At 46.0% G+C, this 25,533-nt stretch overlaps 1 protein-coding gene across 15 annotated transcripts in view; it reads right to left on the bottom strand.

The window, feature by feature from the left end:
- Window positions 1–25,533, bottom strand: part of SORBS1 (sorbin and SH3 domain containing 1) — an 862,221-nt gene that overhangs the window by 442,423 nt on the left and 394,265 nt on the right. For all 15 annotated transcript variants that reach the window (XM_069610575.1, XM_069610579.1, XM_069610580.1 and 12 more), the window contains one exon: window positions 4,787–4,850. In XM_069610575.1, coding sequence (XP_069466676.1) covers window positions 4,787–4,850 — 64 coding nt within the window. The remainder of the gene's footprint in view (window positions 1–4,786; window positions 4,851–25,533) is intronic.

Below are 25,533 nucleotides of genomic sequence, written 5' to 3'. Positions count from 1 at the left end.
GTGACAGATCAAACATCTGGAGTGATGTGGTTCCTGGAAAGTAGAGTTCTGTCTCTGCTATGACGAGGAGGCCAACCGCTGGAACTGCAAGTAACAGGTCAGCTTGACCTAGGCATGAATAAGGTCATGCATTGTTGTGACCTGTTTAGGAATCATACTCCTGGGCGAGGACTGTACTGACGTCATTTGTTCTGCTTACACTAAGATGTCATTACCATTTTGTCTGATGTTCGAGGACATATTGGGGATCAAGTACACTATCCATGTTCCCCAGTAAACATTTGAGTAGGCAGTGTCTTAACTGTGACTATTTCTAAATTGTTAGACACTCTTAATTGCACTTGTGTCAGACGTCACGTCCCTCTTGGTCTCACCTTCTGTCTGTTCTTTTGTTATTTGTTTTCTTCTTACATTTCACTGGTTCTTATTTATTTAAGAGTAGCAGAAATACTGTCTACAGAGATATGGTAACACTGATCCTGTAGGTCGCTGGTCCGATTCGCTTATCGCTTGATGTGCTTTGCATCTTGAATTAAACTGCACTGAGAATGGGCACATGTGGCTGGCCGACATACCCAGTAACAGACATTGTGAGGGGGCGAGAGTTGGTGTGCTGCTGCATGGGGCTTTCTGTGCTCTCTCCCCACCTGTCGGCTCACCGTGGTGTGGTGCAGTTCGTTGCAGTGCGTTACAGTGCAAATATGTTGGAAACGGTGCACCCTAGGGCCTGGACGTCGAGTTTTGTTCCTCATGCTGGGACTGGTCCTTCTACCACCACATTGATGTTTCGCTGATTTCGGGCAACCGTCTCATGTGTGAAGGTGCGGATATCCGGGGAAAGGGGTGGGGTGTCCAAATGTCATGTAGCCAGTAATGTCCGGATGGTCTTAACGCGTAACTATGCAAAACTTGGTGCAGATTGTTGAAACGGTGTGGAATTATTTAAGGAACAATGCTTCGCTGAACCACAAACCCACAAACACATTTTGACTTGTGCTGAAATCCAGGGAACAGGGTGGGGTGTCCAAATGTCATTTAGCCAATAATGTGCGGAGGGTCCTAACTACTGTGTGGAATTGTATAAGGCACAATGCTTTGCCACAAATCCCGCCACAAACAAACAAATGTATATGTTGCTTTCTCTAGAATTTGTATTCAATGGAGTGCTAATTGTGCCCACTTTTGGGCCTGCCAGTCTAGATTTTGGCTTCATTTTTTCAGAATGTATCACTACGACACATTTTTGCCATTTCTGATTAATTTATTGCATTAGGAATCAGTGCATTTCAACTTCAGCTCACGTGCCATTATAGCGCTATCCTAGGCCACTTGGTGAAGGACTACTTTTGCATTGTCACTTATATTTTGTAAGTGATCCCTTTGCTTCTGGGTACTTTGCACAGAATACATGAGAACGCACACTTTCGTTTGTTCCCGTCCTGCAACAAACTTTCCCCATAATGAGGGGATTTGAGGCGGGTGTATGTTTCCTTCAATTAACGCACTTTCTTTAAACTAAACCCATATTTCTTCAAACCTCTTCTGTACTGGAGAAGTGTGCCTTTTAATAAATGAGTACCCGGCGCAGTGCGAAAAATAAAAAAGCCACTTACCCATTGGTCCTTTTCCGAGCCTTAATTGCTGGTAATCCGGCTCACGTCGCACTGCATCCCCGGTCCTCGCCTTTCTTCCGTGTTTCTTCAGGCTGTCATGGACACGTAGTCCCTTCTCCATATTCCATGACGGGCATTTTTTTGTTTACCTTTTTTTTTTACATGCGAGCCAAGGGCCGCTTTGGAAACCCTTCCATGGTGGCCATTTTCTTTGTTTACTATGGCCACCAGGGAAAGAGAAAACGGACTATGTTTTTCTGTCCATGGCAGCCATTTTTTTGTATTTTGGCTGCGAAATGCAATGCGTCTCGCAGCTGGAAAAAAACCACCATTAGTACCCTGGTCGAACGAGCCAGGGTACTAATGGCAATAAGACCGAGACTGCGGGCCATTACTGCCTACGGTAATGCCTCCGGGGCCTTCGTTGAGGCCCTCGCTATGCTCAGGCCTGTAACTATGGGCCCGGGGGCATTGCCTTAGGCGGTAATGGCCCTCAGTCTCTGGGCTGATTGCCAAAATACATATTGGCCGATGAATGTTCCTACTCATTCTTCTGCAGTTTATACCTGTAGTTATTTGGTTTCAAAAGTAGGTTAATTCCTTTCTGATGAGTGGTGTTTAATATGTGCAAAGCCCAATCCTATTGCTATCAGCTACAATGCTATTGCGATGAGTGCCCGACTGCATTGTGATGGTAAAAATGTTAATTGTACAATACCCTGCTTCATTGATAGGTACATTTAACATTATCTTGTGTTGTATGTAGGTGCTAGTGCATTTTTCCGCAGTTTGAATATTATTTACTACCTGTATAAATTCTTATTTAAAAAATGGTTCCCTTGTGTTCTGCTCCTGGGTGCATCTGGTATGAAAGGAATGCTCTTTTTCTATTAATGGAATGAGTGTCCTCCCTACAATGATAGTCTTTATGCTGTATATGTCTTTCTGATGCACTTGCTACTTCCTCTGCCTTTATTCCAATCATAGAGGGTATCTTGTTTCGAGTGATGTTTCCCTTAGCCATGTGCAGATGAGCTGGTGCTGCTTCTTTTATGTTTGTGTGTCACTTCTCTTTAAGCTAACTTTGTCTTATCTAGCGCTTCATTCCAGAATCCAAATGTCCAATTCCTTCAGCTCCTACGTGATGCCATGAGATTCAAACCAGTAATAGGCCTGCTGCACTTAGAGACCAGTCTTGATCTATCCACCTGGACAAGTACAATCTCCTCCTTCCTCAGGCACTAAAAGTGATGAGTCTCCCTTAATCGTTTGCTAGTTTTTTTGTTTGTTTTTCTTTCTTCTGTGGCTCTGCCTTCTCCGGTCACGCATTGGTTCATGTTTCAAGGCATCCGTTCCTATTGTCTCTGTGGTGGCTCGTTTGTGTTTCTATACTTGCAGTTTCTCTTTTCCCTTTCTTCTTCGGACACCGATTGGGTCATATTTCAAGGGACGTTTTCCTTCCCTCTCTGGGTGATTGGTAAGTGATTGGTATTGAGCCTTTTAAAAAAATCTTTCTTGTAGTTTATATTTAGTTTTCATGTGGGTGCTTAGGGATGTATAGTTCTCCTTGTATGAGCAGAGTACCAGTGCATTCATGCTTGAAAGCGGGGAGGTGTGTGTTATCTTCCCTCCTTGAATGATTGTGAAATGGTGTAGTGAAGTGAATGTTGACCTGGGGCAGTTGTGGAGTTAGCTGCTCGACTGAAGTTGCTGCAGGAGGTTACTCCTTCCCTCCCTGCGTCCTTAACTACTTACCTGATACACGACTGAAACTTCTTAAAATACAGGGTAACACTTTTTGTAACTGTGAACTACGGCTTTCTTCATTCACCTGCCTTCTTTGAATACTACAAATACTCATTTCTACACTTGTGCAGCAAGTAACGGGTATGAGCAAAGAAAATACTCCACTGTGATATTGGATGTGAAGAACAATAAATATAGGTTCCTTCGGTTGAACAAATGAAAGAAACTTGTATACAAATATTGGATCAGTTAACTTTAGAATCCTAAAATGAGGAGCCAATGTGGAAGAAATTGAGGTGGACAATGAAACAATCCATTCTACAGGGGCTTTTCCAAAATCATGAGCTGGGCATTAAAGTCTAAGCTCCAGAACCGACTGTACCGACTATAATAATATAAGACAATGAACTAGTTATACAGATATTGTATCGCAATTTGCTGTAATAGAAATTCCTACCTCAAAGTTTTCACCCTGTATAGTTTATACCTTAACCTCCAAAGCCTTTCTACAGCAGTACAGCATTTCGTGGGAAGTGTCACCTGCACTAATACTAATATGTTTACTTACATCGCCTTCTTGAATGTGAAAAGCCTACATTAAAGCACCCCGAGGCAACAGCAACAGCAGAAAATTATGCTCTACAAATACTGGTCAAATAACATAATTTCAACGTTTCTGAAAGGTAGTGCTAATTCACCGTCTATGAAACTGTGCATCGTTCGTCACTCGCTGCATTCAGCGATTTATGTCATTCAGAATGTCCCTTTCACTAGAAAACGTTCATTCCTATTCCTCAATCAGATGTTTGCATTGGTGGGCAGGAGCCCAAGGCACGGGACTACACTTGGGTTATGGAATGGACATGCATGAATATTATTTCATATCAAGGATTTAAAAGAAATTACACTTATTTTTAACATGCAGCAAGAAGGCAAATCATTTGAACGAACGGATGTAGCAGGAGGAGAAATGAAACGCCCAGGGCACGCTGGAAAATGCAACTATATTTCTTCGAAACACGTTGTTGTATCATTTGCTAATGAAAGTGCAGATCTGGTGTAACTATCGCAGCGTGATTCCAACTTTGGTACTTCCATGCAAATGACTCACCGTACCTTTTCACACAAAAACGTCTATCCCAGACACAACATTTTACCGAGAAGAATTTTAAGTATGGGTGTAACCATTGGTTACTGGTGCATCGCTGAAACTATGTTTCTCTCTGGGCAATTTATGGGTGTTTAAAGTGCTGTTTTACAATGGCAGTGCTTTGTTCCCTTCCCACTTCTATTTGCTCGCATTTCACATGGTGGTACATAAAATAATTCACATCTAACCTTTAGCCCGAGTAAAGCTGGGGTTAGTACAGTGCATGCAGACGGGCATAAGGGTTCACGTTCCAAGGGGAAATTCATGAAAACATTACCTTTGGTGAGCCTGTGGATCTGTTTAAACATTGTCTTGTACCAATCTTTGGACTTCTCCGTATTCTAGAAAAAGAAAGGAAAGCGGGCAGAGAGAAACATTCTTTAGAACTCCTAATGATGTACATCTAGAGAGTGCCATCAAATAAAAGCAGTTTTCAATACGCCCCTCTGCATAAAATGAAAAGATCTCTACTTCAAAATGTATTGTACCCCTAAGCTATCACAAATCACCATTTTGTAGCCTGACCAAGGTCAAGGCCTAAAACCTGCAGGAGATGATGCGGGCGAAGAGACACAGCATAACCAGTATAAATCACCACATTCCTGCTGATCCCACTGGACGCCTGGCAGCTGGACTGGCCACATCCTTCTTAGTTGGAACTGAATTAAGGTCCTGTAGCTCTGTTTCACTGGAGAACCAGGGTGAATAAGCATGAACATTGAAGAGCCTTGCTGGGATCCCTCTGCAGTCTCTCGTTTTTGTTTTACCTATGATGTTTGAGGAATCAAGGTCCTGTGCCTCCTCATATCTTTCACAATCCCTACGAAGTGCTTATATTTTTAAAATGTAACCAAACTGCACCTTGAACTTTATGTCATATTTTCCCCCCTTTTACATTAGTCCCGCCCTACTACGGCACTGCCTTGGAGTGATCTACCAATACTTTTATAAATATGGTGAAATGTAAAGCCTTAGCACTGCATGGCTCTCTATTAAGGAAAATAATCTTTAAAAAGGCGGCTCTAATCTGACCAACAACACAGCACCTCTTTGATAGCTATTTGTCAGAAGTAACTGGAAAATTTGATAAAGAAATCTTAGAAGTTGAGAAGGCCTTGAACACTGCCAAAAAAGACTTGTTACGTTCCCGACCCTCTGCGACACAGTTTCTGTTAAACCCCAAGGCCTTTCCTGTTAAAACTTCTGTTCAATTATCTTCTACATCTTATTCCAGCTAGCTGCCGACTGACAACATAGCTGTGCGGATTCAAGTCCGGGAAGAAGGAGAGGTGATGCCCCCAGCATCAGAAACTGAAGCTCTTTCTGACACTCCCGCTGGTCTTTCCTCTTCTACTTTTATGTCTGGTGAACCTAGCACCTCCATGTTTTGATGTCACAAATGGAGGGCTCTATCAGGGTTTGGCTGACTTGGATACGTTTCTGTCAGGGAGAGGTGAAAAAAGCTCATGGATTCTATGACCAACTTTTCTAATGATAATACAGTGTCGAAAGGAAAAGCAATTGAAGAAATCTGTTTACTTGAAAAGGGAATTAATGTGTAATAATTCTAATGCAGGGGTCTGCAACCTTTGGCTCTCCAGATGTTATGGACTACAACTCCCATCAGACCTATCCAGTATAGTCAATGGCTAGGGATCTTGAGAATAGTAACCCAAAACATCTAGAGAGCCACAGGTTGCAGACCCCTGTTTTATTGCTTCTAGGTATAGTACTACAGAGGGTTGTGATGAGATGAAGGATAGTGATAATGAAACCACAAATATATCACTACAGTCTCACCAGTCTGTTCCTCCGAACCATTCATTGTCCTGGCATTACACGGCAGGCTGTGCACATGTGCCCCATTACAAGCAAGTGCTGGTTATGATGCTCATTCTAGCCCACTCAGTACAAATAATCTTGATACTGGGTGCCAGGGGCCAGTTGGAATATTTACCAATTGTATACTTCCTGCTATCAATCTCCCCCCTGCTGCACTGCCATTGATGGGCATTGTTGGGGAAAGACATCCTTTAAAGAAAAGAAAGGTGGATTCCACTGTGACTCTTAATAACAAGACCTCTCATTGGATCAATACAAGAATTGCTGGCTCTTTCATTGGTCCAAAAAATATCTTAATGGCTAGGAGGGGGGACTGGATCGGAAAAAAACAATGACATTCTTTGGGGCGACTGTATAGTGGTTTCCTTTGGCAACCCTAGTGCTGCATCATATGTTTTAAATTCCAACCTGAGTGCATCTGCTCCTAAAAGGTGCTCAAGACTTTTGTATATATTTTTTTTAAATATCTTTATTGGTTTTTCAACAATTAGTGACCGACAAGGATCAGAGATAGATCAATGCACTATGCACAATCCAAAAACAACATAACATAACATTCCCAACTTTCCCGCCCCACCCCCCTCCCTCCAAGACCTCAGGTACATCAGTTTTATCCTTCTGGACCTCGCGTTGGGATCACCCCACCAAAGGGCCTCGCTTAGGCCACCGGCGCTTTTCCAACCCATGGCTATGCGTCTTTTCGCAGTGATGTATAACAGGTCTTTGAGTTTATTTAGGGGCTTATTCTTACTGTCTCGTTTATACCTTCCCAGAATACAGGCTGCTGGTTCATGAATTTCCAATTCAATCTCCGCGTTTGCAACCCTCTCCTTCACCTGGGCCCAGAACCTCTGGACCGTCGGGCAGCCCCAGAACATGTGGGTCATTCCCGCCCTTGGCTCATTGCATTTGGGGCATATGTGGGTTGTGGCTCCTTTGAACCTTGATATGGCATCAGGTGTGAGGTAGGTTCTGTTGGTAATGTACAGTTGGATGAGTTGGAGACGGGCATTTCTAGAAATTTTCATATGGTAGTGGGTTACTCTCTCCCATGCTTTGTCCTCAAATTCAAGGCCCAATTCCCTCTCCCACCTCTCTCTGCATTTAAGTTCTTTTTTGGTGGTACCCTGCAGTAGGGCTTCGTAAAGTCTGGAGGTTGCGTGGCCCCCCTCAGCAGTGTCCAAAATCGACTCAATGATATCGTTCTCCATGATTTGGTCGGTGGCCTCCGGCCATGTGTCCTTCACAGCCTGTGTCACTGCTCTGTGGAGCAGAAACTGGCCTGTGGGCACGCCTGTGGACTCGCTGAGGTCACTAAATGTCATGAGCTCCTGTTCGTACATGAGGTCTCCTAATACTGCCACCCCATAGGGTTCCCACTGAGTGCGTATTTCTGTGTGTCCCCATGAGAGTTTAGCCATGACTGCCGCAATGGGGATCTGCGGGGAATATGGGTCTGTCGCCCCCACTGATTTACATGCCCGCCTCCAGAGCTGGGATCCAAGTCTAACCAGGTATAGGTAATGTCTCAGGGCCCCCTTGTCAACCCATAGTAAGTCTCGGAGCAACCTCCGAGGCAGAGCTGGTTGGAGGAGTCAGGTGTCAGAAGTGGTTTCATCTGCCATCCAATGCGTCACATGCCTTAATTGGCTAGCCAAGTAGTAAAGTTCGAAATCAGGGACCTTTAAACCCCCCCTCTCATATGGTCTATGGAGAATGTCTAGCGCCACCCTGTGCCTACCTCCCTGCCAAAGGAACCCCCTGCAGAGTTTGTTTATGTCTCTGAAAAAGGAGCGAGGGATGTTGAAGGGGACGTTGGAAAAGCAATGCAGTAATCGGGGGAGTGCCACCATTTTGAGGAGACCCGCCCGCACAGCCACCGAGAGAGGGAGTTTACCCCAGAATTCCATAGATTTTGCAAGGGCATCTTTGGCCCTAACCGTGTTGAGAATGTGTTCGGTGCCAGGGTTACAGTGTATGGTGACACCCAAGTATCTGAACGATGTCACCTGCCATTGAAGGTCTAAAGGGGGCAGGGATCTATGCTCCTCTCTGTACAGTGCGGCGAGGGGATAGAGACAGGACTTATCTTTATTGATCTGAATGCCCGTGTGTTTGTGGAAACCATCTGAAGTCTCTAAAATGTAGGGCAGGAGATGCTCCGGGTTGTGCAGGTACAGCAGCATGTCGTCTGCGTACATAGAGATGAGGTGTGTCTCCCCTTCAAGTTCGATGCCTACGTCTCCGTAGTCCTGCCGGAGATACACAGCTTCAGGCTCTGCGGCAATAATGTATAGCATAGGGGACAGTGGACAACCCTGCTGTGTGCCTCTGTAGAGGGGCCATTTCTCCGAGTATGACTTATTGGTGCGTACTCTGGCCATGGGATTGATGTAGACCAATTGGGTCCATTTCAGGAAGGCAGGTCCGATCCCCATCCTGACCATGGTGGCATATAACCATTCCCATCTCACCAAATCGAAGGCCTTGGTGGCGTCTAGTGACGCCACAGCATATTTCTGAGGCCCTCGCTCAGTGCTGTATATTATGTGGTGTAACCTGCGCAAGTTTTCGGTGATAGAGCGCCCAGGCACGTAGCCAGTTTGGTCCTGGTGAATCAACAGGGGGATCGCTCTATGTAATCTATTAGCAAGGAGTGCAGTCAGTATTTTGTTATCCACATTTAACATAGACAGTGGTCTGTATGACCCACAGTCCGTCCCATCTTTTCCCGGTTTCAGCAGGGGGATTATTATGGCTTCTCTCATGGAGTCGGGGAGGGTACCGCGCTCGTAAGCCTCGTTGTATACCTGTGCAAGCAGTGGGGCAAGGGTCTCCTCATATGTTTTATAGAATTCCCCGGGTAAGCCATCCATGCCCGGCGCTTTCCCAGATGGTAAGGATCTAATTATTGCTTTTACTTCGTCGGGGGTGATTGGGTCGTCTAGGGCTTCAGCCATCTATGGATCTATTTTTGGTAGCTCTATGTTATCCAGGACGTCCTCTATCTCGGTGTCAGTGGGGGGCCGGGTCTTGGAGTATAGGTCACGATAGAACTTGGAAAAGACCGAGTTGATCTCTGCCTGGGTGTGCGCTGTGGTGCCGTCAGGTCTGAGTAGGTGGCAAATGGGGGTCCTAGGGGTTTCCTTTTTGTAGAGCCAGGCTAAGAGTTTACCGGGTTTATCTCCCAGGTGGCCAACATGGGGGAGTGATCGGACAACACCCTTGGCAAATACTGTGCTTCACTAAACGTGGCTTGCTGCCCCAGACTGACTAGAATATAGTCCAGCCTAGTGTGGACGTTGTGTGGTGGGGAGAAGAAGGAAAATTCTCTTCGCTCAGGGTCCTGTTCCCTCCACAGATCACATAGTGATAGCTGGTTTATTAACTTAGATAATATCTTGGCTGGGGGGGATGGGCGGGAGTGTTTAGTATAAGACCTGTCTTTGAGGGGATCAAGTGTGCAATTATGGTCTCCCCCCCAAATCATAGTGCAATTTACATAGGGGCTCAGTTGCGAAAACAGGGAGTGGAAGAAAGCGGTGGCATCATGATTAGGATCATAAGTACTAACCAGGCATAGTTCCTTCCCTTCCATGGTACCTTGCACAAGTGCCATCCTGCCCCCGTCGTCCCTTCTGGTGCTCACCACTCTGAATGGGATGTTCGGGTCGATCCAAATCAGGACCCTTCTTGCATAAGAGGAGTAGGAGGAACCGATCAGGGTTCCTCGCCATGTTTTGGCTAGCGCCTTCAGTATTTCCGTCGTCAGGTGTGTTTCTTGAAGCATAGCAATTCCGACCTTGCATCGTCGCAGATATGCGTGTATCCGGCGTTGTTTCACAAAGCTGTTCATGCCCCTGACGTTCCACGTCATTACTTTTATTTTTTCAGCCATAGGCGCCGTGGTGTCCATTGCTCCTCCTCGGCCTCGGTCAAGGTCCTGTCGGTGCTGTATCTGTCGTGCAGTTATCCTGAGGTCTTGGTGTTCTTCGTCCAAACTTCTCAACGTGGGTGCTAACTCTACGTTTCTCCCTTCCATTAAATAAACTTCCCAAACATAGAACTGGTCCAGTGAGGTGACCCTCGTTCTGACTGTCCCGTTTCTGCTCCTTAGGACCAGGCATGGTCTTCGGGTGCCCTACGGGCGGGTAAATGTACCCTGAAAAAGAAACTCCTGGGTTTTTGGGGGAGCACTTGCTTCGGTTTCCGCAAGTAGGATCATATCAGCTGATTAATAGGCTAGGTCTTTCTGCTGATACGCAGTTATATTAAGAAGAGTTCTCCTGCGGCTTTAGGGAGGCGGTTCGGTGCGGCTTCCGCCTATTGTCTTCGACGTCGGGTAGTTGCTGTCCGTCCATCCCGTCCCGTGCTTGTTCGGGGTGTCGAACAGGAGGGCCCTGTTGTTGTGTATTACCTTTAGTCTTGCAGGGTATAGAAGCATGTACCGCAATCCTGCTGCTTTCAATCTGGCTTTCGTGGATACGAACTGAGCTCTGCTCATCTGTACTTGGAAGGTGTAATCGGGATAAATTGCAATCTTGGCGGCGTCCCTCTTGATCTGGCCACCTGATCGTGAATGCGCCAAAATGACTTCTCGGTCCCTGTAGTTCAGTACTTTCGCTATCATGGCCCTAGGTGGACCGCCTGTGGTGGTTTCTTGGCAAGTGACCTATGAGCCCTCTCTATGGAGAAGCCCTGCGACAGCTTTTCTGCGCCAATCTCCTGCAGCAGGAGGTTCTCCACGTAGTTGGTGGGATATGGGCCTTCAATGCCCTCCAGCAGGCAGAGAAGCCGGATGTTGTTGCAGCGAGCCCTACCTTCTGCCTCCTCAGCTCTGTCCTCCAAGTTCTTGACTCACTGCTGAAGGCCATCTACGTCATGCAGGAGTTGGGTTTTTGCTTCCGTATTTTCGCGTACCTTGGTCTCCAGCGCTTCGGTCCTGCCAGCCAAGGAACGGACATCCTGACGTAGGAGGCCCAGATCCGTAGCCATGGCGTCAATTTTGTTCATCATTGTTGCTTGGAATGTCTTAATGGCGTCCAGTAGTTGGGTGTTGCTAGGTTCAGCCGCCGTTGCATTACGGCCGGTTTCCATCCCAACAGTTGCCGTGTCCGAGGCCTCGGGGTCGGAGAGACCGTTGGCCGTGAAAGCGTCTATGGTGGTCTGGCGCTGCTTGGACCTAGCCCCCTTCGGCGTTGATTTGTTCGAGCGCGACATTCTCCTGGATGTCGCTGAGGGCAGTTGCGGTAATGTGCTTTCTTTTGTGCCCTCGGGTGAGGCTTGCAGCTTCGAGGTGCGGAGGCCTGTATCGGGCCTATTGTCCACGGTCCCTCGGGTGTTTCGATAGCCCATACAATGCCGCCGATGCTCCGTTTGGCAGCTGTGCCTCCCAGTCGCTCTCCCTACTCCTCTCCCGAGCGGTTGTGCGGGTTTGTAGTCTCGCGGTCCGTTGGGATGGCGCTGAGTTCCCCGGGCTCAGTGTGTGAGAGCCGCCATCTTGGTTCCTCGCCGAGCGGTAGTCTGCGGGCGGCCAAAAGCAAGTCTTTCGGGCTTACACCCTCGAGTGTGGAGGGTCGTGGTGCTTCCCGCAGGCGTCCGCAAGAATCGTGGTGCTTCTCAGGGTCTGTTGAATGTTTCAGAGCCGTAGAAAACAGCTTATAAATGGCAGATCTAGCGGAGCTTGCCGAAGTCGCGTCCTCTCTACATGGCGGTTAGCCACGCCCTCCCGACTTTTGTCTTTATTCTATTTTTATCCTTCCTCTACCAATTTGACTTCTCATTCTGACAATAATCTACTACGGAAGCACCCAGCTTGGGGTTCTAGAATGGCCAGTTGCTTGAAGGGCCCTTCCCCCACCACTCAGGTGGCAGCCCTGTGTGCCACCAAAGTGGGTTTGCGGCACAGAGATTGGTGCAACAACAATTATAATTTGAGCTCAAATTCAGGCCCCATTCTTACTGAAAACGGTGTTGATGTTCTATCACCCTGGAGGAAGTGGGTTGACAATCAATTGGGCTGTCTGAGACTAGTGATGTGGCCGCTCAAGAAGGTATATTGCACAACTCATTTATTTCTTCCACGTCTTCTCTATCCCGAACATCTGTTTTAAGGGACTCCAACTATCATTCCATTTCTATTCTATCTTAGAATATTGCAGGGACTGTAGCAAAATTAAACACATTAAATGATAAGGACATCATTATTTCAATAAATATTATATTTATTTCAGGAAACCTGGGCTCTAGACAACCTGAGTTTAGATGGATATCTTATCCATCAAATTAAAGCACTTTAAAAAACCCAGGGTAGAGCCTGTAGTGGTAACGGCAAGTAAGTTTGGTTCAAATTTTCTACAGCTCGTAACCCTACATTATGATGGTGGCGAAAAGCTACACTTGGCACATTTTTATAATAGCCCTAATAAAACGAATGGCATTTCCACTGTAGCTAGTTTTTAATAATTTATGGATGAATGTATGTTATTTTAAATTTTAAGAAGAGATCTTAAAGGACTGGGTTACCTTAGGTGGAGACTTTAACCTGAAATTAGTTAAAGGTCCTCGTTGTGGTCTTTCTGATACTCAAGAGGATTACTTACTTGGCTTTCCACAATGGTCTTCTGCTTTACACCTGGCTGTTGAGTGGGACTTGCGCTCAACTAATGGCTGCATTCACAAGGACACCCCTGGTAAGTTTAAATGGTCTTCTATTGAAAACATTTTTGTTATTGAAAATCGTTTTAGTAATCACCATCTGATCGCTGTACAGATCAAGTGGCAGATGCCTGGGTATGATTCCAACAATGTAACCCATTTAGCTTCTGCATCCCTACTTCCTTCTCACAGAACAATTAAATGGATGTCTATATGGGAAGGAAAGAGATTGAGAGTATCCTATGACACTGTCACGACCCTCGCCCAAAACCCCCTCTGGCAAACCCATTGACCAGGTGGAGTCAGGACTCGGGCCTCTAGAGCCTTGCATCCTCTTCAAAAGCCCTCATGGGGCCAGTCCTGGCGCCTATGGCACCAGGCTCATACACCATGAACAACAATGTGCTTGGGAACTACTTTATTGTGTTGTCAGCCAACATGGAGGCATCCACATAGCTTGGTTCTTAAGAACCAAGCTATGCGGTCTAGTGTTTTGGGTGTGGCAGGCCTGGAACTACTTTCCCTGGTACTACTTTAGCTGGGCTATATAAACCACACCCTGACTGCAGAACATGCTTCGTGTTACTTTGCAGCTTGCAACATGACGCTCACCGTGTCCAGCTATTCTCTCGAACCTCGGAGAAGCAGAACCTGCAGGAGACAAAAGGAACATCATTAGCAGCAGCATCTTACCTGCAGTCTTCATCTTTAAACACTTGCAGCTACTGAGAACAGCTTCCTCGAATCTGCACGCCTCCCGGACAAAACGACCTGAAAGAGGAAGATAGAGGCAACATTAAAGAAAGCTGTAGAGACATTTACAAATTACGAACTGCTCAAAAGGCTTACCTGGCTGGTCGCCTCTAGGCTGGCACCACTCCGGACCTTCCACTCGCGCTGAAGAACACCGCGACCTACAAGGAAGGAAAACACAGGTTAGCAAAGGCAAGACTTTGCAGCGCTGCGCATAGCGCTTACTTACCGCATCATATCGCTCTTAATGCGCCATCATTTACCAGCGGGGCTCAACCAAGCCAGTTCGCCGCGCTGAAGCTCCGCATACCTAAGGGAGAAAAGAGAGACATTTTAAACAAAGAAAGGCATGCAGGATAGCAACAAAACTAAAGAACAGCAATAAGACCTACCTGAACAATATCAAATGGGCCGGCGTCAGTGAAGTAACTGAACTGCACTCGCCCATGAAAGACAACGCGCCCCTGCAAAGAAGGCAGGACGGAGAGCACGCCTAATTCTACCATAAGGCAGAACCTTCTCCGCAGACCACATCAGGGCAAAGCTGAGAAGCATACCAGCGAATAACCCAGCTGGGTGGCGTCCCTGCGGATACCAGGTGAGCTTAACAGACACCTTAGCACTGCCCAAAGATAGGGGAGTGATGGGATTGCCAGACCTGAAGAAATATTATGAGGCTGCTCAGCTATGAATTCTGATTCCCCACCTGCGAAACCGTAAAGATCCTAAATGGGTTGCAATGGATAATCAATACCTGTCCCCAGCAACGGTCTTGGAGTGGCTATGGGTTCTGAGAAACAAACTATTACGGAGATTACGAGATCATCTGATACTGGGGACCATTGGGAAATATGGAGGGAGAGAGGGGATATACGGAAAAGTACTTTCTAGCCGTCCCCCCTGAGCCATCTACGGGCCTCTGGCATCATGGAAAATATTTGCAACTTAGATAGATTCCAACCATGGTTTGAGACAGGTCTGGAGAGGGCGGGACAGTTCTGGAAGAATGGTTCCTTTGTTATGATTTTGGAACTGGGTGAAAACCTTGGGCTGGGTCCTCTCCCGGTTTTTCACTTCCCACAGATTAAGGGAGTTCTTACAAGGGTAGAATGGAAAGGTAAAGTAGATAGGGAACTCACCCACTTTGAGAAGCTCCTGAACTCCAGAACAGAAATGAAAGGTCTATCCGCCATGTACAGGGAACTGATCGAGGCAGGGAGGGGCTCCATGTTGCCCCTGATGAATAGATGGGAGAGGGATCTTGGTGAGGAGATTGACCCGATCATGTGGGGAAGGATATGCAAGGCTGCTCCTCAGGTCTCAATATCAAGCCAATACAAACTACATGCGATCAAATTGCTGCACAGGTGGCAATATGACCCCATCAGGCTCTCCAAGATGTTTCAGTCACTAAGCCCGTTATGTTGGCGTAACTGTGGAGAAAGAGCTGATTACTGGCACATGTGGTGGGGCTGCCCAAGAATTAAGGTCTACTGGAACGAAGTCCCGGGATGGATCAAAGACCTTGATAGAATCTCGAGGTCTGCAGAGCCCCCTTTTTGATTCTCTTTGGATTTGAGCAATGTGAGGACGAAAGAAAGAAAATCAGAGGCCTAGCAGCCCATCTCTTATTAGCAGCCCATGCCACTCTGGTCATTAAATAGAAGTCCGAACATATGCCAAGTAAAGGGGAATGGGTTAATGTGGCATCTAATATATGTGTCATGGAGAAAATCACTTCAACCCTGCACGCTCAATCCGCCCAATGTGACATACTCTGGGGAGACTTTGTATGCAGGTATATGCCAGGGACTAATCAGTAAATCATGGAGTGAAACCGAAAGGCTGTATCCTACCCCCCGAGAAGAACATTCGGACGTGCCATATTGGTAAAGTCATATTTTCTGGCCCAGAGGAGCAATATTCAATCAACCTATGTTAATGTGATTACTATATATGCTGTGCTGTGCACCAAAGGAGTCATTACTTTCTTAACTTTAGCTAAAGATGCTAATAAATCAATGAGGGGAAAAATGTTCCGGGGAGAGTGGGAGTGGGAGGGTGAAAACTTTATTTGAATAATGAGTATGTGTTTGTATTTGGGGGGACATGACCCACTATATTTGTTTTTGAACACTGTACGGTAACGCCTATTTCATGACTTTGAAAATCTTAACAATTTTTTTTTTAAATGGCTGTCTATGGATTGTTCTGTTATTCATCATAAGGTTATCACATTTAATTTGACAGAGTTTAACATCTTGCTTGGCAAAAATACAGTTCCTGGTATTGTGCTAGGTATTTACGATCAGGTGATAAGTAACACCTCAGAGATCTCCCATAAGAGTTGCTCTCAACTCAAGTGCCATGTGACGATTCACTAGGTGTCGTCATTTGTCCCCAGGGGGAGCCCCTTATCATGAGACTAGGAAGGTGAGGCCACTACCCAATATTCCCCTTAGGGGTGGTTTAATGCAAGAGGGCCTCCTGGGGATAAGGATGACCACCTGGGTAAAAGTCAACACCCCAAACTTTACCCTTTCAAGCCCGTTCTTACTATTTTTCCACCAGCCTCCCCTTGATACCACTTCTATTTGTTATTGTAACATTATACTACTTTTTTATACTGTGTCGACGAAGATTGCTAACAATACAAATAGTATGATTAAACTAGGGAACAGGCACAAAAGAAATCACCCAAAGCATGAAGATTACCAGCAAGGCTGGTACAGAGACGTGGTGGCCACCAAGATCCATGAAGAATGGCAAAGAGAAGATACAGGAATGGTATAGACTTCCATGGGTGAGTAGTCTTGAGAAATACATAAAAACTGACAAAAGGACTTAAGAGTAAGGGAGTCACAGACCAGCATGACTGACAGTCGGGCCCGGTAATTTCAAAGGAGACACAGAGAATCCGGTGGGAAAGCTGAGAGCAGTTCGTTCCCAAAGGCAAAAGGCAGACAACGGGAGTCCTTTGCCCAGTGTTGTGGAGCAGGTCAAGGACATGAGTGCAGCCTGGTAGATGGTGGCATGACCTCTGGGAGGTTGACAGAGCAGTCCAGTAATGTCACCTACACTGTCAGTGAGTAGACTAGGAAGAAGGTACGCGGAACGAGAGAAGCAGAAACCAGAGATGCCTGAGAAGCCCAGCCAGAAGACTCAAGCTTCCAGCTAGAACCAACCCAGTGTCTAGAGGCAACAAAGGTAACCGGCATGTCTCAGGGATCGGTAGGGGCTTGGAGGTGCGGTAGAGAGATAATCCGTACAGGGATAGTGATAATAAGTAACTTCCTCAAACAGTACTTGGCGAGAGAGTCAACCAAATGGGCCTAGTGTGAAGGGAAGAAAACAAAGGGTCTGGGACCGGAACCGAGGTGAAGCCTATCTTGATACAAGTCATATTCCTTGTGGCAGTACTTGGCAGGTGAGTGAACCAAGTTGGCCTAATGGAATAAGAATAGAAAACAGGGCCTGGAAATAAAACGAAAGTAACCAATATAAGCATATAAGTTATCTTCCTTTTGGTAGTACTTGGCCTGAAAACAAAAGGGACACGAACAAGGTCTAGGACCCAAATAAGGACAAGGTAAATGTCAGAGGGAGGAACCCTCGAAACAGTGGTAAAGGAAAGGCCACTGACAGGCTAAGGGGAGCCTGGAACTGTTGGGAAAGTTACCTAAGAAGACAGGGGAAATGAGCTATGCCCCCCGATCTTAACTGGAACTTTTTGTTGAAACTAACATCCAGGTGAAGGGAGTCATTCCCCTTGGATCCAGCTTGAACATTACCAGAGAAGCCAGGGGAAGGGAGTCATTCTTCCTGGCTATATCTTGAACTGTGAGTAAACCAAGACCAGGGGAATTGAGTCATTCCCCTTGCATCAATTGGAGTCCTGAAGAGACTATTCTTCAAGACACCAGAAGAAGGTAGTCATTCTCCTGGTGAGAGAACTTTACTTTTGATTAAGACTCTTTAGTTGTATTTTAAGGGACAGAGGTAAGGTTTTGTACCAGGATGGTGCTTTTTCAGTTATGGACATTCTGACAGACATTTCAGTTTTTAGTTTGAGGGAGGGAAACTCTTCTTAGAGTTAGGGATAGCTAGGTTTTTGAATTCAAACCAGTCTTTGCCAACCACCATGACACCTCCTTATCAGTTGCCTTCTTCTGCACCCCCATAGCCCTCTGAAGAAAGGGTGGTTCTATAATGTTTGCAGAAGGGCAAAAATTACCTTAAGTGACACACTTAAGAAAAAACCTTGTAGTAGGGGAACATGTGATAGTATCTGCTCAGGCCATGTACAATAAAGCAGTTGCCTCATGTAAGCACAAACTCGGGCCTCATTACGACCCAGGCGGTAAGTTACCGCCTGGGTCGTACCCTTACCACCATGGCGTAAACTACGTTTACACCATGGTGGATGGCGGATTTACCGCCCCATTCCAAGGTGAGTGGGGCGGTAAATCCCCATTTCCCATTTTACCCTTCCCCATTCCCATTTTTGCCCCATAGGGCATAATGGGAGTGGGGAAGGCGCTAATTACGCCACCGTAAGTTACGGTGGCGTAATTAGCACCATGGTCCCTTAGCGCCATGGATTTTAACGCCTGCAAAAAGCAGGCGTTAATATCACCATGGCGCTAAGGGACCTTGTAATCAGGCGTTAAGGGTCGGCGCCGTTTACGGCGCCGTTAACCCCTTAACGCCTGATTCGTAATGAGGCCCGATGACTTGGCGTACATATAGTTAACTGTAGTTCTGTGGACAGTAACAATGGGACATTTTGGGTACTTGTAAACAATGGTCCAAAATAAAATTTGACTTTTGGACATTTCAGTCTAACATTCAGGATCAGATACAGGTTTCCCATTTCATCTTTTTATACAACACAGCTGACAAGAGTCTTGAATGATTGCGCCTCTGTGACTGAGTTCCAACTTAGAATGTTGGAAGATATAAGATGTACTACTTTGTCTTCAAAATAATTTTCCCCTCAGAAAATGATAGTCCGTATAGAGAACCAGGTGCTTAGTCGGTGTCCGGGACTGGATGGAATTCCATCTGACTTGTTGCGAGACCTAATACATTCATGGGGGCCCACTTTGATGGTTGTCTTCAATATAATGATAAAGGTGTGCAAAGTATTTGCCTCTTGCAAATAGGCCTGTAGCCTGCCCATATTTTAAAAAAGTAAGCATGATGATCATTTGTCTACTCGACTCCCATTTTAACATTTTTGGGCGGGCTTTTCTTTCGAGGTTAGAAAACTGGGCTCAAGATAAAAACATACCGGGCAAAATTCAGCTGGGCTTCTCTGCAGGTATGCATACCTGTGAACAAACTCTTAATCTCTATCCGATTGCTGCTAACTCATTGCATATCAAATCAGTGCCTATTTATCTGGATTTTATGGATCTGAGTTCAGCATTTGATAAAGTCACCAGAATAAAATCAGGGAAACTGCTTTACCTAGCAGGATGCCTGAGGGTTAAGCTGAATATACTTATAGAAATACATGCAAGTACTGGGGCCTGTGTAAGAAGTGAAGCTGGTGGTAGATGTATGCAATATTTCCCCTGTAGTCAAGCATCTACAAATTATTTGTTCTAGCTCCCTACCTGTTCTCCCTTCATATTAACGCCCTACATAATATCATGTGCAGGTCGCACTGATGTACTGATCACACGTCATCAGATGCTTCCAGTTTTACCTTATGTCGATGACACGGTTTTATTAGCCAGAACACCTTGTGCTCTTCAGGGTCTGGTTAATGAATATATCATCTTAATGAATCGCCTTAATTAACAGTTTATCACTGCCAAATCGGATGTCTCGATTTGCCAAAATGGGCCCAGATGTAATAAATGCAATAGTTTTCAAAGCAATAATAAAATCATTCATGGGGTGAATGAGTTTGATTATCTTGGCATGCGTTTTGCAGATAGATTGAAAGGAGATTGCCATATAGCCAAGCCAAACAGGTTCCTAAGATGAAACAGACCCTTGGTGGTATTACTCGCTTTATGACACAGTTTAAAGCTGAACGTTTAGAGATGTTATTGAAGATATGCAATAGAAGAATCAAAGCGTTGTCCAAGAATGGGGCCTATTTATGGGTATTCACATAATTTACAAATTGTCGAAGATGATTTCTTGAAAAAACTCCCTGGGTTTCCACGATCTGCCCCTATTTTTATTGACCATTGTGAGCTAGGTTTGTGTTTTTTTAGACAATGATTTAATCCTGGAACCTGCATACCACTGGCTGCGCATTTAGAGTAATATTAAAGTAGATTTGACTCAGCACATCATCAAATCATTATTATCTAAATCCACAAACTCATTCCCATGATTACAGCATGTTAATTAGTCCTATGAGAAAATGAATGCTTCAATTTATTTTGTCTCACCTAATATGATGGATTTGAGATCTTCGACGGGCTTGAAGTCTCATTTGGTTTCCTATTCCTGTGAATTGCGTCAGAGTAAAGAGCGCTCAAAACCCTTCAGTTATAGATGTCATCTTAAAGCAATATACAAGATTATTTACTTTGGAGTAATTTATCATTTGAAAGATCCCTAATAACTATGGAAAGATTTAATACCATCCGCTTCAGAGCCATTACTGCTAAATGGTCATGGATGGGGTGAGACAAATTGCTTGCTTATAACATTCATGCTCTTTTGGCCAGCTTACTCGTATATATAAGAATACTTTGCTTCTAATTCTCAGAGATGCTGGTTTACTCAATGTTGCCCTGCACTCTGTTTCTTATTGAGCGCAGAACGCCCAATAGTTGGGTGGGCTTTGCTGTCCTATTTGAGAAGAGCATTGAAAATACTCTTATTTTTTATCCTAAATCACAGTTTGACAATTAATTTGTCTTTTCTTTTAATGTATTTGGTTATGTTTTTGTTTACACTTTGTGATATGTTGTTTGGAATCAAAAGAATGTGTTCAGTGTTTTTTGGAATGTTTTGATTCCAAAATAAACATGATTGAATGTGTAACCCCCGTTTTCTTTTCCGGGCCTGGGTGAGCACAGTATTATAAATACTCTGGGCTAGGAACTGATCCACTGAGCAATCTGCAAATAAAGGATGTTAAACAGTAGATGGCCCACAATACTGAGTTCCAGGTCTTAAAAAAGGCCCAGTACACCAGAGGGGAGTTTTGATCCACTATTGGGTTTTCATATAAAAGGATTAACTTGCAAAACATCTTCAAAACCATCAAATACACCCATGCTTCATTCCATATCTCCATTCCATGTTTAATACTACCATCATCTGGGTAGAGGATACCCGCTGTATAAACCCCTCTGCATAGTAACCTCTAGCAGGTTTCACATTACTCCCCACTGAGCATTGCTTTCTGAACCGCCCAGCCTCCCACATACCAATCTGATTACCACCAGTTACATTACATAGGCAGCTGCAGTCTGCCCCTATTAATAACATTTCACTTATCAGTGCCTAACAGTCATTAAATAGCAATATCTCATTTATCAGTCTATGACAGGCTCTAAACTTGTATTATTCAAAGCACAGTACCAGGCTTCTGTTGTGGCATACTTGCCCTGTTTGAAAAGACCCCTCTCTGCCACAGGTGGCTGCTGTGGGAAACATGTGTACTCCATAAGGCTTTGGGAGCCCTTATTCCCGGTAATTCCCACTGTGGCAGTGGTCATTTCAATGACTGGGATTTGGAAGCCCTTGCTTGCCTCCGTGGTGGTGCAGTTGATATTATTAAATACTGAAGCCCTGCTTTCCCTCAGTGGCGGTGGTTTTATCTTGTTGGGGCTCTGGCAGCCCTAAACGTTCATTAGGTCTTATAAGCCTATGCTCCCAGCTGACAGCGCATGGGTCAATGTTTTCTCCGTGGCTGTGCTTTTTTGGTTTAATGTGCCTTAAAAGTGATTGCTGAGCCCTTTAATTTTTCCTCTGTGGCAGTGCCCTATAGATCTGCAAGTGGGGAAGGTGGGCACCTGGTGGGCGTAGTCAGAGCACCCAACCGACGCACTCCGCGATTAGCCTTGGTCACATGGGACGTTGCAGCCGGGGCCGCAGGTAAGTCGCTGCTCACACCACTCTCCCCATCTGGCCCCGGGGAGAGCGGATGCTCCACAGGCTGCCCAGCAGTGCTGGTGGCCTCGCTAGCTCCCCGCCGGTGCCATTGGTGATCTTCTTTCTTCACCGCCGATCCCACTTGGCCACGGGGCGGGCCGGCTTCCAGCACGGTCATACTCTTCACCTGTGCCGCACTGCGCCCATGGGCCAGTACTTGTCTCACCTTGAGGCCACTCGGACTGGCCCCCGGGCGGCCTGTAGCCATCAGGCCATGCTGCAGTGTGGGCTGCTGCCACGCACGGCAAGAAACTGGGGCGCCATCCTCTTCCCCCGGGATGCACCACACACGCAGCCTGGGTCTTTCTTTTCTTCTGTCCCGCCCGGGTTGGCCACAAGGTGGTCCACTGCCTCCCAGGCCATGCTTTGCTAGTGGACCAACCCACACACGCAGCCCCGGCCACAGGCATTAGTCTTCACCCAGGCCACATTGCACATGCGGCCTGAGGCTTCCTGCTGGGCTGCAATCGGTAGACGCAGCCTGCTCATTCAAAAAAGCCCTGGGGGGGCTGCTCGAAGGCATTTAATAAAGCTCCTGTGTCATGTGGTTGTTTTTCCTTTCAGATATGTATAACTCCCTGGCTAACAGGGCCCATATGGGTTGGGAGTTACAATTGATTATTTTCAGTTTTTCTTTTTCTCTAGCAGACTTTGGTTAGGTAAAGCCCCATTCCCCTGTTGGCACTGGGCAAAACTTGCTAATTATGTACTGGATTATGCATGTATGTGTAAAGACTGGAGGGGGGTGTCTGTATTTCTGCTCTCCATATGGTAGAGGAGAGGCACAGAGGACCCCAGCCAAGATTCTCTATTATTGGTATGTGGACGAGCAATCAAGGCCTAGCTTCTCAGGAGGTGATGCAGGCTGGTTCTTAAGTACGTTATGAAAGTGGGTAGTCTGGAGGGTGGGGTGAGTTTTTTCAGGAGGGATTGGGTTAAAGGCTAGGATGCTCTCTGTTTGTCTTGCATGCAAACTAATAATTCTCTTTTCGCTTAACCTTCACCAGAATTGAGAAGACAAGTCTGATTGACTTTCACAATATGTGTAGTATTCACTGGTACATAAGCTAATGCCTATATTACATATGGTAATCCCCAAAGCAACAGCTATCTTCCCTCTTAATCTTAATCACAGTAATGCATTAATTCCAAATCGTGAGACTATATCCAAAATCAGCTTTTGTAAAAGAGTGTGCGTGACACTCTGTACTGTATCCACATTTCTGGACCAATAAGAGGGACTCGACCACATGCATATTATCACATCACTAATCCTGTTTAAAAAAAAAAAAACTTTATAAGGTACTTGACATTACAACAGAAGATAAGGGTAGTAGCATTAACTAAAAAAACAATCTTACATTTGTTATCGGTCAAATTGGTTTAGCAGTAGACGCGCGTAATACAAAGTGAATGGTGGCATAGGTACAAATGCGACAGCTTAAAAAGGGGGAGAGCTACTGATTGGTCGGGGACTTTACATTGTCCTGGGCATTCTCTTGTATTGACAACAAATAGTTGCGAAAGGGAGCACTTATGTCTATCGGTTTACAGTTCATGAGTTGCAGTGAGGACCAACACTTCTCCTGGTCAGATGCCCATGTAACGGGCTTGTGGCCAGTGTGTCAAAGACAGGCAAGTGGGGCACAACCATAGCAACAATATAAATCGGACTACCAGTAACATAAAATGCTCACCAATCTATGGAAGCCACGCCGCAGCCGCTCCAACCTGTGAAGAGGCTGTGCAGGGCAGGTGTCCCCGCAGCAGCGGCGCAGAGATTGGCAGTTGTGGGCACATTTGTGGCAGTTGTGGGCACAGAAGCCGTGCATTGCAGAGGGAGGGGGACATAGGCTCATCTGGCTGTGTCAATTCACCCCTCGAGTATCAGAGGCCCAGGGGTCCACACAAATAGTTCAGCAGGGACCGGGGCTAGTGGCCGGGTTGTATTACCACTCCTCGTAGCTGGAGGTTTTTGCCTTGTCAAGCAGGGTGGGTGGAGGCAGCACCAAGTGGCGCACGGCCCGTGGCAATGGAACTGCCGTGTACCCTGTTGCAGCAGGAGATCCCCAATCCAGCAGCATAGTGTCATACAGCATCGCCCCAACCCGTCGGTCCAGCCAACGGTTATAGCACAGCCCGGCACGGGGGAGAAGCGTTCGGGGCTGGGGCTGCGGCACAACCAACCTAGGCAGATCCTCAGTGGAGGGTTGTGGTGGAATCATGTCCCTTGGGGCTGGAGTCCTTCACCAGCTCTGGTGGGGGCACGCTGCAACGGGAGGTAGGGAGTGCAGGCCGGCACAGGAGCGTCCATGAGCCTTCTTGGCCACAAGGGTATAGAGAGCTCTCTGTCTCGTTGACAACGATCACGCTTGATCAGTTCGGTAGCATAGGTGTTCCGCAGTGTGAACAGACTATGTGCTATATATTTCGCACCCTTAAAGCAAAGATTGTAGGCACGTATCAATGCTGGGCTGCAGAGCTCCTCGATCAGGCAGCCATCTTGGTCACACACATCAGCACCAACCACTAATCCTGTTTTGACATTCCACTGGGAGGGCAGGGATCGTTGTTAGTAAGGTGAAAAGGGAGGAGATTTGTAGTCATGGGGATTACCATATATTATCTATCTATTATCCCAACTCGCCTACCTAGTTACCTTCCACACTCCAATGAGGATATTACATAGAAAAGATAAACGTCCTGACATACAAATCAACTAATGCAGCACCAGGTTTATTGTGTTCATAACTGTGGTGAGTTGCTGAACTCCACATCCTGATCTGTGAGGGAAGCAAGCTACTAGGGGCTGGTCTGGTCGCTCTCAAAAGGTGGCTGAGTAATGATCCGGCCAGATTCCTGTCCCACAGTTTTAGGAATTGCAGTCTGGTTATTATCATTATAATTATGTACAATCCATTGCAAAACTTCTCTTGCATTTAGGAAGATACCTATCCCCTCAAAAACAGGCTATGGATTACTTTTGTACAAGCTTCTTATCAAATCGCAAATGACCAGCAAGATTCTCATTGTCTAACGGCAACCCAATCACCAAAATTGTCCAGAATTCGACATTACACTCTTCTTCTCCCCTTTCATAATGCCAGCCACCAAATTCTTTGTCTTTTCGGATTTCAACCTAGGCTTCAATGATACTACAGATACCAGAGCCAAAGATCTCATTAAGTCACTCAAGGACCCGAGCACCATTCAACTTATTCACTCCCTGACCCACCCTAAAGGACGTACACTGGACTGGATCCTAACTTTGAACATCTCAGTTTCTATCACTACCATCATGCTGTGCCTTGGTCTGAACACTCTCATACAGAGTTCTGCCTCTCCCTTTCCCAAGCAGCATGCAACCCAACCACTATACTTCTGCTGACATACACAGACTCACTGAAGCATGCATAGCCCCTACACTGGTTAAACACCTCTCTAAACACATACTCGTATCAGTTGACTCACAAGCCTATGCTTTAATGATCCTTACTGCCTTTACACACACTATTGACCAACACGCCCCTCTCAAACCCAGAAACCCCAAACCAGGTAGAAGAGCTAACATTTGGTTGACTGAAGAACTCATTACCCAGCGCAGTCATAAACGTGCGCTGGAACATTTCTGGAGGAAAACCC

This window comes from Ambystoma mexicanum, chromosome 8, assembly GCF_040938575.1.
Source record: "Ambystoma mexicanum isolate Mex_15411 chromosome 8, UKY_AmexF1_1, whole genome shotgun sequence".
In the NCBI taxonomy this organism is placed as follows: domain Eukaryota; kingdom Metazoa; phylum Chordata; class Amphibia; order Caudata; family Ambystomatidae; genus Ambystoma; species Ambystoma mexicanum.
Note: the sequence above shows the minus strand (reverse complement) of the source record. Positions and strands in the feature narration are given on the sequence as shown.